This window comes from Canis aureus, chromosome 1 (genome assembly GCF_053574225.1).
Source record: "Canis aureus isolate CA01 chromosome 1, VMU_Caureus_v.1.0, whole genome shotgun sequence".
NCBI classification, from domain to species: domain Eukaryota; kingdom Metazoa; phylum Chordata; class Mammalia; order Carnivora; family Canidae; genus Canis; species Canis aureus.
Window position 1 is genome coordinate 117,632,552 of NC_135611.1, and position 16,213 is coordinate 117,648,764.

At 54.1% G+C, this 16,213-nt stretch overlaps 2 protein-coding genes across 7 annotated transcripts; both read right to left on the reverse strand.

Annotated features, from left to right (window-relative positions):
* Window positions 1-1,536: 1,536 nt before the first annotated feature.
* ETV2 (ETS variant transcription factor 2) lies at window positions 1,537-8,197 on the reverse strand. 4 transcript variants are annotated; one of them, XM_077854772.1, is made up of 7 exons: window positions 8,052-8,197; window positions 3,869-3,958; window positions 3,662-3,775; window positions 3,344-3,403; window positions 2,597-3,103; window positions 1,974-2,086; window positions 1,537-1,755 (listed from the first exon to the last, which is right to left on the reverse strand). In XM_077854772.1, the coding sequence occupies exons 2-7, from the start codon at window positions 3,936-3,938 to the stop codon at window positions 1,555-1,557; spliced, it is 1,065 nt and encodes a 354-aa protein (XP_077710898.1). In that variant the 5' UTR covers window positions 3,939-3,958; window positions 8,052-8,197; the 3' UTR covers window positions 1,537-1,554. The 4 variants fall into 4 exon arrangements, with proteins under 4 accessions (XP_077710898.1, XP_077710897.1, XP_077710896.1 ...); XM_077854771.1 differs by lacking the exon at window positions 8,052-8,197 and adding an exon at window positions 4,277-4,681; XM_077854770.1 differs by lacking the exon at window positions 8,052-8,197 and adding an exon at window positions 4,094-4,678.
* Window positions 8,198-8,300: 103 nt separating this feature from the next.
* On the reverse strand, window positions 8,301-16,022 carry RBM42 (RNA binding motif protein 42). 3 transcript variants are annotated; one of them, XM_077854751.1, is made up of 10 exons: window positions 15,786-16,022; window positions 15,418-15,562; window positions 13,855-13,939; window positions 13,672-13,746; window positions 12,015-12,080; window positions 11,760-11,914; window positions 11,000-11,332; window positions 10,556-10,673; window positions 8,641-8,835; window positions 8,301-8,548 (listed from the first exon to the last, which is right to left on the reverse strand). In XM_077854751.1, exons 1-10 carry the CDS (start codon window positions 15,905-15,907, stop codon window positions 8,436-8,438), a joined length of 1,407 nt encoding a protein of 468 aa, XP_077710877.1. In that variant the 5' UTR covers window positions 15,908-16,022; the 3' UTR covers window positions 8,301-8,435. The 3 variants fall into 3 exon arrangements, with proteins under 3 accessions (XP_077710877.1, XP_077710868.1, XP_077710888.1); XM_077854742.1 differs by having other exon boundaries at window positions 11,760-11,935; XM_077854762.1 differs by lacking the exon at window positions 12,015-12,080.
* Window positions 16,023-16,213: the final 191 nt, after the last annotated feature.

Sequence of the window (16,213 nt, forward strand, 5' to 3'; positions counted from 1 at the left end):
TGTCACATTATGATTTTTTTTTTTTTTTTTTTTTTTTTTTGCGGGGATGCAGTTGGGTGCTTTGAGCTTTGGAGAACTCTGAAGGGCCCGGGCCCAGGTCCTGTCCACACTAGGGGCCCACAGTCCCCACCGTGTCCTTCCAGGGGTTTTGGCGGCTCCTGCCACCTAGGCTGGAGGATGCTTTGGGGGTGGAATCTGAACCCCCCTACTCAGGGCTGCAGCGCCGATGTCACGCGATCGACCCCTCCCTCTTCCTCCCTATGGTACCAACCCGCTGCTCTGTGCAACCCTATGGTACCAACTCCACCTCCCTGCTCGCTCTTCTTCTTTCCCCAAGCCTCAGAAAGCGCACATTAACACAGATTTGTGTCCCCGGAGGACTCAAACCAAAGTCCCGCACCACAGAGAGGAGAGATTAAGAATAAAAGCTTGGATCCGGCAGAGATTAGTTCATCTCGGAAAGTGACACATTTATGCTTCTAGTTCTGGAGGTATTCCTGACTCTCTCATACCCCACAGTTGATCAAGAAATCCTGTTGGCTCTGCCTTACCAATGTATCCAGAATTTTCTCCGACGTTGGGTTCAAGCTACAGGCATCTCTAGCCTGGGCTATGGCAGTGGCCCTCTCTCTGGCCTCCTGGCTTCCCTACTGCCCTCCACCATTACCCACTCAGCCAGAGGGACCTGTTAACACCTCAGATCACTTTTCTTTGGCCTAGAACCCTCCGCTCGGGTCTTATCTGACTCTTTCACTCAAAAACCAAAGTCCTTACCAACACACTTTGGTCTCTCTTATACCTTTCCTATTCTTTTTACTCCCACTGCTCCAGCCACGCTGGCCTCCTCCTGCTTGAACATGTAGGCTGACTTCCCTCTAAGGGCCTTTGCACTTGCTGTCCCCTTGGCCTACAAAGCTCTTCCTGAAGCTGGCTCCCTCCCTCACCTCCTTCGGGTCTTTGCTTCAATGTCACCTTTAGTCCTTCCCAAACCAGATATTTAAAATGGGCATCTTGTCAGTCAATGGGACGACCACTCTTTTAGGGGTTCAGTGGTTCCCAGAATGGGGTAGGCTCTCCGTGGAGTCTAAATCAGAGTTCTCCACCCTCAGCTTCGAGTGGAGAGATTAGTAGGTGCTTTCGGGGATCAAGCACTAGCACTAAGTCCTTAATGGTCCCAAGCACTGGAAGGACACACATAAACTGGTTTTTTTGGAGTCCTGAGTCATCTCTTCAGGAGAGACACAGTAGGTAAACTTGAAAGTTAGTGATTGGGTCTGATTCCTTTAGGAGTGCCAGCACAGGCAGGCACGCAGTAGGCCCTGTAGGGACTGAGTAGATTCCTTCGAAAATCCCATCACACAGTGAAGCACACAAGTGGATCCCCTAAGGGTCTGAGTGTGTTTTAATCTCGGCCTGAATTAGGTTCACACAGGCGGGGGCTGGGGGTGGGATGATGTGAGTGTGTAGTGCACACTTAGGGTCCCTAGCGTGGGCTTAGTTAGTATCCGTGGGAAGCACGCAGGCAGCATTCACGACTAGTTTGATGGGATATTTTTATTGGGTCGCCCCTCCCGGTCCACGCCCCGCGCAGTCCGGACAGGCCAGGCCGGGCACGCGGCCCCCAAAACGGTACGTGTACTTGCGCCCACCGCTCTTGCGCACGATGTCGCGGCGGTAGTAGTAGCGTAGACCTCGGCTCAGTTTCTCGTAGTTCATGCCGGGCTTCCTCTTGCGCTCGCCCCACAGCCGCGCCACCTAGGACAGAGGTCGGGTTGAGTCCGAGGGGGCAGGAGGGAGCCGGGCGGGGCAACGGGCGCGCGGGGGAGGGGGGGCGGCTCCGGGGCGGCTCCGGACGCGAGTCGGTGCGAGTGACTCCCCGCGGGGCCGCGAGGGTACGAGCTGGGGGCGGGGCCGGCTACGTCCAGCCCGAGGAGGCTGGGGCGGGACGGGGGCGCGCTGGGAAGCTCCCCCACCTCTCTGGGGTCACACAGCTGGAACTCGCGGCTGTTGCCGGTCCAGCGGATGCAGTTGCTACGCTGCCCGTCTCGGAGCAGCTCCAGGAGGAACTGCCACAGCTGAATGGGACCTGCGGAGTGCGGGCAGGTGAACACTCGGGCTTCCCGGCCCCAGGCCGTGTCCCTTCGGTGACCCAGATGGCCGGGCTCCCTCACTATGAAGGTCCAAGGGTCCAGGCCTTCCCAACCCGGGGGCCAGAAGTCCAGATCCCCTCCTCCTTGGGGCCCAGAGAGTCCGGATCCCTCCACATGAGGAACCCAAGAAGCGGCCCCAGGGACCCAGGCAGCCAGGGCCCCATCTCGGAAACGTAGAGGACTTTGGCTGCCGCACCTCGGTGACCCAGGCATCCAGACCCTCCCCCCTCTCTTCCTCTCACCTAACCCAGGAACCTGGGTTCGGGTCCCTTGCTCCCTATCCGACTACCAGTGTTTCAGTCCCCTCCTCCCCAGGGACCCACCGTCACCGCCTCCCTCGGGCTGTTAGGTAGCTAAGCTTCGCACCTTCACTGCGGGTCTCCCGGGGCCCGCCCCTCCGCGCCCAGGCCCCGCATCAGTAGAATAGGGTCCCGCGGACCTCTCACCTCGGTGGTTACTTTTGGGGTAACAAGCCAAGGTTACGCGGTCCGACTGCTGGCTGGGTTCGGAGGACGTGGGGAGATCTGAAGTCTGGTACCCCTTTGAAGAGGTGGTGCAGTCCGCCTGCAGCCCCGAGCCCCAGGACGTGGTGCAGTCGGAGCCCGCAGGCCCACCCCACGAAATGGTAGAGTCCGAGCTGGGCCCCCCGGGGAGTTCCTTGCCCCAGTAGGTGGGGCCGTCGAGGCCAATAGAACAGTCCCAGTTGGTGGAGCCGGCCGCCGCCTGGGCGCAGGACCACGGGTGGGTCCCTTCCGCGGAGGTGGCACAGTTCTGGCCCGCAGCCCCCGCAGCCCCCACCGCCCCCGTCGCCCCCGCAGGCCCCGCCGCCGCAGCGCAGGGGGCGGGACCCAGGGCCTGGGAGACGCGGCTCCAAGGGTCCGAGCCAGTGCACGCCAGGTCTGTCCAGTCTCCCGACCACGACCACGACCACGGAAGAGCCTGAGGGGCGGGCTCTGTGGGAAGGAACAGGTCCCACGTGAGGGGATCCCAGGCATCCCGGTCCCCGGCGCCCTCAGGGGTTCTTCGAGTCTCAGCCTTGGCACCCTGGGCTCCCGGATCTAGGTGGTGTCACCTGGGGGACACAGGCGTTCCCGTCCTAGCCCTGTTCCCCTCGAAGATCAGGGAACTGACACCTCTAGCCACGGTGCACGACCCCAGTCCCCTCCTGCCCCCGCCTCTGCGCACACACTCACCCGCCCCCCACGGAGCTTCTGGGTGCGGTAACGCGGAGCCCCAGTCCGGCGGGGGGAGCCCTGCGAGGGAGAAGAGCGAGCAGAGCTTAGGGAAGGGTGTGAGCAAGGGCTAGAGACGCCCCCTCCACCACTCGGCCAGCAGTCTTTATTGGTCAGGGACTGGGTGGTTAGGCCCAGCCGCTACTCACTGGCACCTAGAACTCAGGACCCTGGCCTCGTCCTCCCAGCCGCAGGGTGGGAGCCGGCAGCCCTCTCCCCGTTCAGCCTCGGGAGGCCCGGCGCGCCCCCTTCTCCCTCCGACCCCGAGCGCAGCCTCACCTTCCTCGGCTCCCTGGAGTCCCGGCCCACAGCCACCTTTCCAGCCGGGCTCCGCTGTCAGCGCGTCCCCTGGGAGCACCAGTTCCGGGAAATAGAAGCCGAGTTCGGCTCCGTCTGCAGGCAAGAGGAGGTTAGGGCCGGGTCGGGGTCACAGGGGCCCCCACCTGTGGACCCTCCGCACACACCGGCGCAGCCCCAGCAGCCTACCCAGCCCTGACAGCCTGTTCCCTGGGGGCACTTCCTGCGGAGACGCTTCATCCCAGTTCCACAAGTCCATGGATGCTCCCTGGGAATGTTCTGGGAGGCAGAAGAAAGAGGGCAAGGGGTGAGCTGGTGACACTTAGGGACCCTGGAGTCTGGGCTCCGGCCCTTGCTTCCCTCAGGCCCAGGAGTCCAGGCCCCCAGATATCCAGTCCCCGGTTCATGGCTCACCTCTGGCGGGTTTCTCTGTCCCCCGGCCAGGGGTCTCAGCCCCATTTCATACCCTGTACCCCCTCCCTTGGGGGCCTGGGCAGGGGAGAATTTTCCGAGACGTCAGAGCCGGGGGTCGCAGCTGGGTCGAGTTGCAGGGCCTGGGGCGGGGCCAAGGGCCCACTCCCCGCAACACACACACACCTCAGGGGTGGCCGCCTGCCTCCCGGTAGCTACAGCTGTCCTGCTGCAGGGGTGGCTTGGACTTGGACAGGAGCTTGGGGAATAGCGGGCTGTGAGAGACCCGGGGTGCGGAGGCGTGTTTACGGGGTGATGGGGGTGGGGCAGGGGGTTTGGTGGACAGGCTTTCCGTCTTGGGGATTTGATCCTGCGACATGGGGGGTAGGGGGGAGGGTCTGGGGTCAGCTGGGCTGCGCCAGGCTTATCTGCAACAGGAAGGGGGATTTCCGGCCAGACCCCAGGTCGGCCAACGTCACAATCTGCAGAGGGACGGAGGGGCGGGATGGGGGACGCCGACCCAGGATCCCCAACCAGGCCGAGTTCTCCCCTTCGAGGGCTTTGCGGAAGTTCTGGGGCTGCTCTTGAGGAGTGTCAATCATGATAACATCAACAATGTAAACAATAACCACAGTAACTCCCATAGCTGACGTTTATTGAGGGCTCATTGTGTGCCATGGGCCTTCATTTAATTCTTTTATGAAGTAGGTACTAGTCTTCATTTTATGAAAGGCGAAATGGAAGCGGACTTCCTTCCACTTCCCTTCATCTCCAGAATCCTTGTCCTTCCATACTATAATAGTTTGAGACAAATGGGGGAAATTGGAGTATGAACTGAACGATATACAGAATTATTCATTTTCTTAGATGTGATTATGGTATTATGGTATGAAAGGTATCTCTACAACGAAATGAATTTAGGGGTATTTAGGGGTAAAGTGTTATTTCAAATGATTCAGCACCCCCCCCACATGTCCACATGTGACATATACATACATACATACATACATACAATAATTGGGACATAATTATACTAAACAATTATTTGCTGTTTATTAGAACTTGAAATTTAACTGGGTGTCCTGTGATGTAGGAAAGATGTTAGGGTTTGAAGCTGATGGCCAAGTAAGAATTCTTGAGATGTCTTTGGTGCAAAAAGGTGGTTTTATTAAAGCACAGGGACAGGACCTGTGGGCAGAAAGAGCTGCTCCGGGGTCATTATATACTTTCAAGTTGGGGGGTGGTTAGGGATAGTGTGTAAGTCTCTAAGGAGTTTTGGAAGCAAGGTTTCCAGGACCTTGAGGGGGCTGGCTATTGTTGGAAAGAGGTCATTTATTACTGTCTAATGAAACCTGAGTCACGAGACCCTCCAGATGTATATGCTGGGGGAATGATTGCCAACATATATCTTGCACAGTAGAGATAAAGGAAGTTTCCAAAGGAATTTTTATATGTTAAAGTAGACTTACTGGGTCCTAGGAGTTGAGCTAAGATTTCCTTTTACCCTCAGAAAAGGAGGAATGTCAAGGGAGTTGAGTCCCTAGTGGAATGTCACTCTGCCTGTTTCAAGGACTTGTCGGTGGGCTGTAGGTAGTAAGGAAATTTAGTAATTTTTCTTTTGCCTTTGTTTTCCACATCATTCTGTATTTTTAAAAGATTATTAATTTATTTTTTAAAAAGATTTTATTTATTTATTCATGAGAGACACACAGAGAGAGAAGCAGAGACATAGGCAGAGGGAGAAGCAGGCTCCCGGGAGCTGGATGTGGCACTCGATCCCAGGACCCCGGGATCACGACCTGAGCCAAAGGCAGATGCTCAACCACTGAGCCACCCAAGCACCCTACTTATTTATTTTAGAGAGAGAGCACACATGCACTCACACAAATGGGGGGAGAGGCAAAGGAAGAGGAAGAGAGAAGCAAAATCCCTGCTGAGGGCAGAGACCAACTGGGGGCTCTATCTCACGACCCTGAGATAATGACCTGAGCCAAAATCAAGAGTGGAATGCTTAACCAACTGAGCCACCCAGGTGGACCTGTCCCCTGTTTTTATTTCCTAAATCTGGTAACCCTAAACCCTGGTAGCTTGGCTTCAGAGCCTATGCTTATACCTACCTATCCTGCTTTATGTATTACGTATTTACCATTAAAAAGAACCTTTTTGATGTGGGCATTTCCAATATTCACCCTGCTTGATCATTAACCACTTGCTGTTCTGGGGGTGGGAGGGTGGGGGTGTGGGCACTGCTCTTCTGTTCCTGTTACATAAGGGAAACTGGGCCTTAAGAGGGAGAACCAGTTACCAGGTCACAGAGTGGGTGGGTGGATGGGATTGGCCCCAGCATTGGGTGAGCAAAAGAGCCCCCATGCATCACTGCTCTACCATCTAACGCAGGGCCCTGAAGCATATCCTAAACGTGCTGTTCCCGCCGGGCCCCAGGCCTCCTCTCTCTGAGGCTGGCCTTCCTCCTGTCTGTGTGTCAGTCTGTCCATGGCTCTCTGCCCTAGTTGGTGTCCCCAGCTCTGGGTCTCTGTTGCACCAGGCCTGACTCCAGTGAGTCCTGGTCACCCAGTCGCTCCTGCTAAGTCCCAGCCCCTCCCCATCTCTCTCCCTACCTCCTTACCTCTCTCCAGTTTTCTCCCCATCTCCCTTCCCATTGTACTGCCTTCACCTGTAGTTCTCACCTCTTCCATCTGTCTCCCTCCCCATCTCTCCATCTCTGCTTGCTACATCCCTCCAGCTGTCCATCTGGCTCTCAACTCCACCATTGAGCTTTCCTCAGGACTTAAATGTACACATTTAAAAGCTTCCTTTCTGGACTCATTCCCTCTACCCATCTCTTCCCTTGTTTCAGTGACTGAAGTGAGAAGGGGGTCAGGAGCAGGAAGGGTTAGTGATGTGGGGGTAGGGATTGAGGGTCCTGGTGCTGGCTTGTCTAACCCAGGTGGCAGGGGGCTGAAGGACACTTCCTGTGAGGGAGGGAGGCCCTCGCCCTTCTAACCAGACTGGAAAATGTGACGTCAGAGGGGGAGCTGTAAGGAGGGGAAGGCGGGAATGGGAGAAATTTGACACCCCTCCTGGGCGACCAGATTCCCAGAGGGGTCTTGGCATTGTTTGCTTCCTCCCTCCCATGGCCGCACTCAGCCCAGGGGTCTGCTAGCTCTGCCCCTGGGAGACCCTCACCCCCTCCCCATGCTTGAACCATGCAGTCTTCCTCCTCTGCCTGGTCCCTGCCCCAGCCTCCTTCAGACCTCCGGACCACAGCATGGCCATGTCAGGGCTCTTCCTAATGTGCAAATCTGATGCCAGTCCCCTGCTTGAACTTGCTTCCAGCTTCTCAGGGCTTGCTGCTGCCTCAGGTAAAGTCTAAGCTCTTAGTCTAGTGTTCAAGATCCTGCTTGGACATTTTCTCAGCCAGGCAGGGTCAAGCTTGGGGCTGGGAAGAGAGAGGCAGGAGAGAGCCACAGATGCAGAGAGAGAGAATAGACTCAGAGATACACTTGGAGACAAGAAACAAGAGCCCTCACAGAGATACTCGCAGGGAAACAGACACGGAGAGACACTTGGGGGCCCACAGAGACCTATGGCCAGAGAGTTGGCTGGGGTTTGGCAGAGAGGAGACTGGAGCATAGTCTCAGGGATGCAGAGGGTGAGAACTGCAGACACTAGAGACTGACAGGAAGAGCATGGGACAGACTCAGAAGTGGCCAGTTCCCTCAGGAAGCCCTCCCTGACTCCCAGGTCAGCACCCTGGGCTCGGCCATCCCGACCCTGAGCACTCCGTGTGGCAAGGGGCCTCTGTTCTGCCACTGGGCCATGAGCTCTGAGGGAACAGAGGTCAAGACTGTTGCGGTCACCACGTCCCCAGCATGAGCTAGGCCTTTGGGGCATTTGCTGAGAGGATGAAAGCCTGGAAGGCTGTAATCTCCAGAAGGGCAGGGCCCAGAAGGCCCCTTACCTTGGTGCTGAGAACACAGGCTGCGGTCCTAAGACAACTGGACTGTCAGCTTGGTTTTGGCCTTGCTCTAAGCCTCGGCTTCCTCCTCTGTGGAAGAAGCTTCTGGAAGATGTCACAGGCACACAGCAGGGATGGGAAATGCCCGTCTGCATGTTGGTCTAGGTACACTTTTAAACCTTCCCACTATTCACTATTCCCAAGTTGGGGGATGCCAAGCCCTGCTCCCCAAAGAGTGCTTCCAAGCCCAGCCAGGGACAGAAATAACGTAAATTTATTGAAACTGGTTTTGGGGAGGTGGTGAGTGGATTTTTGAGGATCTTCCAAAGAGAACGGGGAGAAGAGCCAGCGCCCGGCCAGGAGGGAGCGGGTGCCCGGCCACAGACCCTATCTCAGGCCCAGTTTCTTCTTCTCCTTCTGCTTCTTGCGTACCACGTCCAGGTTCCGGTCCTTCCACATACTCTTGCGCAGCTTGATGGGGCGCGAGCCCACATACTTCCCTGTGGGAAGGGAGGGCTCAGGGTCAGGCTTGGGGTCAGGCTCAGGCCAGATGCCAGTCACACCCACTGCCCCTAAGAGAGGTCTCACCCACCATTCATCTCACGCATGGCGCGCACGTAGTCGCTGGGATCCTTAAAGCTGACAAAGCCATAGCCCTTGGTCTTGCCCGTGCGCTTGTCTCGGATCACCTTAGCCTTAAGGAAGGATGGGAAGCGGCTGAAGGCTCGTGCCAAGATGTCATCATTCACTTCATTGCCCAAGTCCCCACAGAAGATCCGGAAGTCATCTGGTTTGGGGGAGAGGAGGTCAGAAGATGCAGATGCCTGGCTCTGTGTCTGCCTTATTTAAATGAACCCCCTTCTCTGGAAGCATCCCCCAAGCCCTCCTCCCTCTGTAGCCCCAGCAGCCTCTGCCTGGGCCCTCTCAGTAATCATAGCCAACATCTGTTTGGCATTTACCCTGCTAGACTCTTTTGCTAAGTACTGGCGAAGTTTTAACACATCTGGCACTCCCAACAACCTTTTTACACCGAGGCTCAGAGAAGTCACGTTACTTTCCCACAGTTACTCAACCAGGTAGTGGCAGAGCTAGGATAGGAAGTCAGGCAACTGGCTCCGGAGTCCTCACTTTTAACTACCTGTACTGCCTCTCCCCACCCCAGGGCCATTTCATACCCATTCTCATGGTGAAGGCTCTAACTCTGTCTTAGCCCTGGCTGTTCCTCTGAGCCCCCAGCATCCCTTGGCTTCCTGGACTTCTCCCCCAGGATATCCCCTAGGTGCTGACACCCATTTACTTTCTCTGCAAAACCCACTCTGATTCTCCTTTGAGTCTGAAACATAAACACACTGATCCTCCTCCAAGGCTGACCTCAGCTGCCATTCCTGAGCATATCCCCTGAGCTGGGCCTGAGCCAGACCAAACATACTCAAGCCCAAAGCATCCCTTCCCTAACAAGGCACATACTATTATTATCCCCTTCTTGGAGTGAGAAAGGGAAGCTAGAAAGGCTAAGTGGCTTGCCCAAGATCACAGAATTAGGGTCTACAGCCTGCACTGACCACATCTAGGCTGACACTGCCATGCCCTGGCCTGGGGCAAGTAGACAATTCCCAAAAGAGGCAGAAGGCAAGGACTCAGATGGGAGGCAGCTCCGTTTCTTCAGCTAGCACTGTGGCTGCTCCACAGTTTCTATGGTGATTAAGGACACTCTGAGAACAAGTTAGCTTGCCCTATGGGGAAATCATCTAATAAACTCAGAGGTAGGGCCCTTTTAGAAAACAACTGGGCTGGATGGACATTTCAAAAAACTGTTACACACTAGACAAAGTGGTAGGAGGGAGACCGTTCTCACTAAGAGATATCTAAAGCAGAAAACTGTACACATCCTGATTCATAAGAAAAGATCGTTATAACAGATGATTCAGGGACAACTGGGGAAATTTAAACACAAAGGGAATATGAGATACCATAGATTTCTCATTCATTTTCCTAGAATGTTGATGGTATTACGATATAAAAAGAGAATCACTTTTCTTAGGAGATGAGTGCTGAGGTATTTAGGAGTGAAGTAATAACTTCATTTATAACTTGCTCCAAATGATTGAGCAAAATCCAAAAAACATACACACACACAAGTGAATACAGCAAAGTGTCAATTGCTGAATCTAGGTGGTTGATTACATGACTATTCACTGTGCAATTCAGTGTTTAAAACTTTTCATAAGAAGTTAGGAAGAAAAAAATATGTTCTTTTACTTCGAGCAAGCCAGGCCTCTCATGAATAAAACAGAGCTCAAAAGGTCCTAGTTGCCAACAGCCTCAGTGGTTAGGTGAGGGCCTGCCCCACAGCCACAGTCTAGCCCTCTAGGAGGTAGGCAAACAGAATGGCCTGCCCTACAGAGAGGTAGCAGTTGTGGAGTGACCTGGTCCCCGTGTCTGCCCCAAGGAGACCTTGGTGTGTCCTTGACCGACCAATGCCTGGCCCTGTACTTGGGCCCTCTTACCTGCATCCCACTCTAGCAGACTGGGGTCCTCCCAGCTGCTCCCAGCTGCTGTGCGAATGCAGCGTTTCAATTTCTCTGGCTTTCCTTTCTTCTTGTCCTCACCCAAGGGCTCTGGGACCTGCAGAGGAAGGGGATGGGGTGCAAAAGGGCTTGGGGTTGGGAGTCTTCGGACACACATATCCCCTTCAGGCTCCCCCACCTGCCTTCATCCCTCACCTTCCTGCTTCCATAATTAAAGAACTGGATATACTTCTGAATGTGAGATACCCATGTCTGCCTCCTTCTTTTCCATGTCTTCCATCCCCTCTCGTTTCCTGGGTTCCTCCTGCCTTCATCAGTAGAGGACTACATGTTTTTCTGGGTGTGGAAGGTCATGGGTTCCTGTCTGCCCTCCCTGCCCTTTCTACCCGCCTCACACCCCCGACTGCCATGCTCCCTGCTTACCTCAAGAGCCATGAGGCCAGGGGGTGGCTCAGGCCGTGGGGGCCGGGGTCGTGGACGCAGGGACAGGAGCTCAGGAATGCGCAGTGGGGGCAGTAGGCCTCGTACAACTTCCAGCGGTAGAGGCAGGGGCTCAGGCTCAGGCAAAGGCATGGCCAGGGCCAACGGCAGGCTGGGACCAATGACGGCAGGGCCGGTGGGGGCACCTCCTGCCCCAACAGCCACTGCTGCGCTAGCCTCTTCCAGCCCGGCTGCCGCAGCCACCACTGCCTCTTCCTTCTCTTTCAGGCCCAACCCCAGGCCCAGCCCCAGCTCTCGAGGTGTTGCTGGCTCTTCCTGTGGGCAAGGGGAGACAATGAAGAGTGTCCTTTCACAGACTCAGACCTTACTCCCATCCCGTACAACAAAGCAAGGGCCTGAGACCAGAGAGCAGACAAGAGACACCTAAACAGAGAAAGAAGTCTCTAGTCAGAGACAGACACAAGGACAAAGACACCAGGACAGAAAACTGAGAAGGACGACCAAAAGGAAAATAGAGATATAGGGACAGAAACAATCCCCAGCATGTGTCTCTCTCTCTCTCTCTCTACTTTCCTCACAAAAAGAAGGAAAAACAGATTCAGCCACAGAAAGAAATAGTGAGAGACTAAGACACACTCAGAAAGAGAGTGAGAAGGCAGACTTAGACATGGCCCATCAAGCCAGGACTGAGCATCTCCCCACCCTTCACACCTCTAACTATTAGCTCCCTGTCCACACTTACCAGGGGAGGTCTCAGAGCAGCCATGGAGCCCAGGGGGGGCCCTGGGGCCCGAGCCATTGGTGGCAGCATCATAGGTGGTCCAGGGGGGCCAGGAAGAGGGGGGCCCACGAGGGCCTGGTGAGGGGGCCGCAGGGCCATAGGGCGAGGACCACCTGCTGCAGAAGAAAGAGCAGAATCTGTCAGGGTGTTAGTGGGGGAGTCGGAGGGCTTAGGGGGAAAGTTATGTGGCAGGGATGATGACCCTGGCCCCCTCACCTGCTCTCTGTAGCACGTGGGGGACGAAGGCCGGACGCAGGATAGGGGCCCTCTGGGGGGCTACAGCTGTGGGAGAGAGAGATGGGGGATGTGTGTCATGGGGGACCGGGGCACTTGAGGTGAGGTGTGTGTGTGTGGGTACTCTCAGCATCCAAGAAATCCTGGAGAAGATTCTGGGGAACCTTCTGGGGGAGATGCAGGAGTCTTTCCATTCGTTCATTCAGCAAAAATTTACCACTGAGCATCTCCTCTGGGCCTATTCCTGTCCTAGACAATACTAGGAGCACACCAAAAGACCAAAGGCTCTCAGGGAGCTCCTGGTCCAGAGTTGGAGGGAACAGACCCATCACCAGAGAGTGACAGACCACAGTGATCAGGGCCAAGATGAGGTAAAGCCCAGGCAGGGTGACTGAACTAGGAGGGTTAGGCCTAGGGAGTGGTAAGAACCCAGGGGAGCCCTCTGACCTAGCCAGGGTGATTAGAGGCTTCCTGGAGAAAGAGACCTATGAACTGAGACCCAAAGGATAATAAAGACCCATTGCCTTTAGTCAGGCAAAGGGTGATTGTAAAGACTACTGGCAAGGAGAACATTTATAAACAAAAATGTTTTCACTTTTCAGTTTAGTATAATTGTAATAGCAGAAGTTGAAATCTGGAGAGCATCATTAAGAGAATGGTCAAGAGCTCAGCAGGCATCCAAGCATAGCCTTGTTGACTGGCTATGGATGTCCTCCTGAGGGCACTAGGGAGTCACAGCAGGGTTGGAAGCTGGGCAGGGTGACTAGGTCAGATGTGCATTTTGATCAAACCCATAGTAAAGAATAAGAGATGTTGAGATTTCTTAGATATCAGATAAAAAAGTATAACAGGACTTAAGTAACACAATTAACAAGTTTAATTTAAGAGAGATTGTACCTAAACTTTACAGAACACGTATTCTTTTCACACATACAAGGAAGCAGTGTCACAAAAATTGACTGTGTGTATGAAGGTCATCTTGACGATAAAAGTAAGAATGACCTGTGGAGAGGACAGATTTTAGTTGATTTTGGTTAACTTGAATCTGCTTTAGTTAATAGGCTTTGAAAGATTTTAGTTGGGTGACAGTGAGCAGAGGAGAGAAGAGAGATCAATAAGAATATTATGGGCATATTCCAGCAATGCTTAGGGTTCCTGGGAAGTCTATGGGGGTCTCTCTGTTAGGGACCAGGCAATGTAGGGTCTTGACTGCCAGGTGATGAGCTTAGTGCTTATTTGATAGTTTATTTATCCCATCAACAGACAGCACGTAACGCTTACAATGTGGCAGGCACCAAGACTTTTGTCCCTCATGGAGCTTGTATTTTAAAGGAAACAAAAGATGATAGCCATAACAAAGAAATCCTACAACTTGTTATAAGGTATTAAGTGCTATGGAGAAACAGCAAAGAGTAGGGATTAGGAGTAACAGTAAAGGGATAGGTTTGCAATGATCAAGTGAAGCCCTACTGGGGCCAAACTGACAAGCATATGATCAGGTTTGTGCTTTAGGAAGATGGCAATGTCAGAGCCGAGATGAAACGAGGAGGGTGAGTTAGTCCAATGATGTCGGCAAGATGCTGCGGTAGTCAAAACAAGAGTGCTTGGTTAAATGTGGGGTTCTTGGCCCCAGACCTACCTGCTCGACGCAGGAACATAGCTTCTCGAGCCTCTGGACTGTCCAGGTGACTCCGATCACCAGGGCCAAAGCCAACTGTTGGAAGAGGAAGAGACAAGGCTGGTGGGAGGAGAGTCCCAGGCATCCCTTTTGATCACCCTGCCTGATCCCCTGGCTCCTTCTCCTCCACCGCTCCTTACTTACCTGGACCCACAAAAGGAGGGCCACCCACCATCGGAGGAACCACTGTGGCTGCAGCAGCTGCTCGGGCCTCCAGAGTCTGTTGGACCTGTTGGGGAGGAAATTAGGGTGAGTGGCCTGACTTAGTGCCCCCAAGCTGCCCTGGCTGGCTTACTCTGAGAGGCCAAGGGTTTCATTCCTTGCATTTTGTGTATGGCTGGCTATCCGTCAACTTTAAGTCTAGGTTAAAATATCACTTTTCGGGATGCCTGGGTGGCTCAGCGGTTGAGCGTCTGCCTTCGGCTCAGGGTGTGATCCCACGGTCCCGAGATCGAGTCCCGCATGGGGTGCCCCGCATGGAGCCTGCTTCTCCCTCTGCCTGTGTCTCTGCCTGTCTCTCTCTCTGTGTCTCTCATGAATGAATAAATAAAATATTTTAAAATAAATAAATAAATAAAATATCACTTTTCAGGGAGACTTTTGAGATCATACTAGTGAAAGCTGTCCTTAGCCCCTCCCAGTAGCAACTTCTCTTGTCATCCTGTTTCATCTCCTTCAATGCATTTAGCACTATCTGGAGTTATGTCCAGCCTGTCCTTCACATCTCCCATGCCATCACCCTGGTCCAAGCCATCGTTATCTCTGGTCTAGATGATTATTGTAGCCTGTTCTTCAGTCTCCGTGACTCTGCTCTGGCCCCCCTATGGTCTATTCTCCAAACAAGCTATAGTTAGTTAATATCTAAGTTGGACCATATCACCCCTCTGCTCAAAATCCTTCAACAACATCCCATCTCAGAGCAAAGACCAAGGTCTTTATGGTGGCCCACAAGGCACTACCACGTCTGGTCTCTATCACCTCTCTGTCCTCATCGTCTCTCACTCTTCCCCTTGTTCACTCTACTCTAGCCACACTGTTCTCTCTGTTCCTTGAACATGTCAGGTATGCACCTGTCAGGTATGCGTCTTGAATTGGCAGTTGTCTCTGCTGGGAATGCTCTTTCCCTAGATATCCCCATGGATATCTTTCTGTAACTGTCACCTCCTCCGAAAGGCCTTCTCTGACCATGCTGATAAACCTCTGCCTTTTTTACTCTACCCTGACTGACCTGTCTGTCCTTCCTCAGTAAAATGTAAACCACAAAAAGATAGTGATTGTTTTTCTCTGTACCGTTCTCTGCTATGTGCCCGGTGCATAGAAGGCACCCAATAATTATTTACTGACAGAAGGAACAAGTTTCTTTTGTTTTCTTTCAGTAGTTTCTCTCTCCACGTCATATACAACTTTCTATTGAGCAGGTGAATGTGACTAACGAGACCGAGGAACTATTTAACTGAAATGTAAATTTTAATACGTACAGAATACTTTTATCATTACAGAAAGTTCCGCAGGACGACATGCTCTAGAATAATATGCTCCCAAAGGGCAGAGATATTGTTTGCTTAGTTGTTACTGTGTTCTCAGTGCCTGGCACATGAAACATCTGTCACGCTAATCAGTAAGTCCACATGCCAGTAGCTGTCTGTATACAAACACCGTGTTCCAAGCGCTGTGCTCTCGGATTTCCATGCCTCAGCTCAGCCATACCTGCTGGTAAGTGTTGGTTGCGATAATTGGGCGGATCACAGGAGCTGCCGGGACCTGCATCGCTTCCACCGTGGGGACCGTGGGCACCGCAGGCACAGCAGTAGGGATGCCGGTTACCGGAGCCCCCAGAACTTCCTGCTCAAACCTGCGGGGGCAAGACCGACACCACAGCTCAGGACCTCGCATTAATTCTGAAACGCGACGGCGCCTTCGCCCCTGCCAACCTCCGCTTCCTCCCGCCCCCACAATCCCGAAAGTCCCATTTCCCCACGACAGAGCCATGTCGGGCTGATTCCGGCCTGGAAGCTCCAGGGCTCGGTGGCTCTGGCTCTGGGACAGCTTTTATCGCGCCCTGTCGCGGGCCTTACAGGGCCATCTCCGCCTCCATCTCCTTCAGGCGTTCCTCCCCGCTCTTGCCCGGCATGCCGGCGCCCGGGACCACAGGTCCTCCTGCACCCGGGAGTCCCGGGGCTGGCCCCGCCCCGGCCATCGCTGCAGCCGTCGCTGTCGCCGCTACTGCCGCCTCAGCTCAGCTGCCTCCGCCAGTTCCGCTGTCTACTCTCTGGTCTTGTCGGGGTGGGCGCCCGCGATTGACGTTCGGCGAAAGCGACGGCGCTGGTGCATGACATCATGCGGAGCGAGGCCAATGAGAATAGGGCCGCACCTGGAGGGCCCGCCCCGGGAGGAATATAAACCAATCAGAGTGGCGGAAAAAAGGAACCAATGAAGAACCTGGATCTAAGTAAGTGCAGCCAAGCGAGGCGACCACGCCCTCATTGGAGGAACAAGGGCTAAT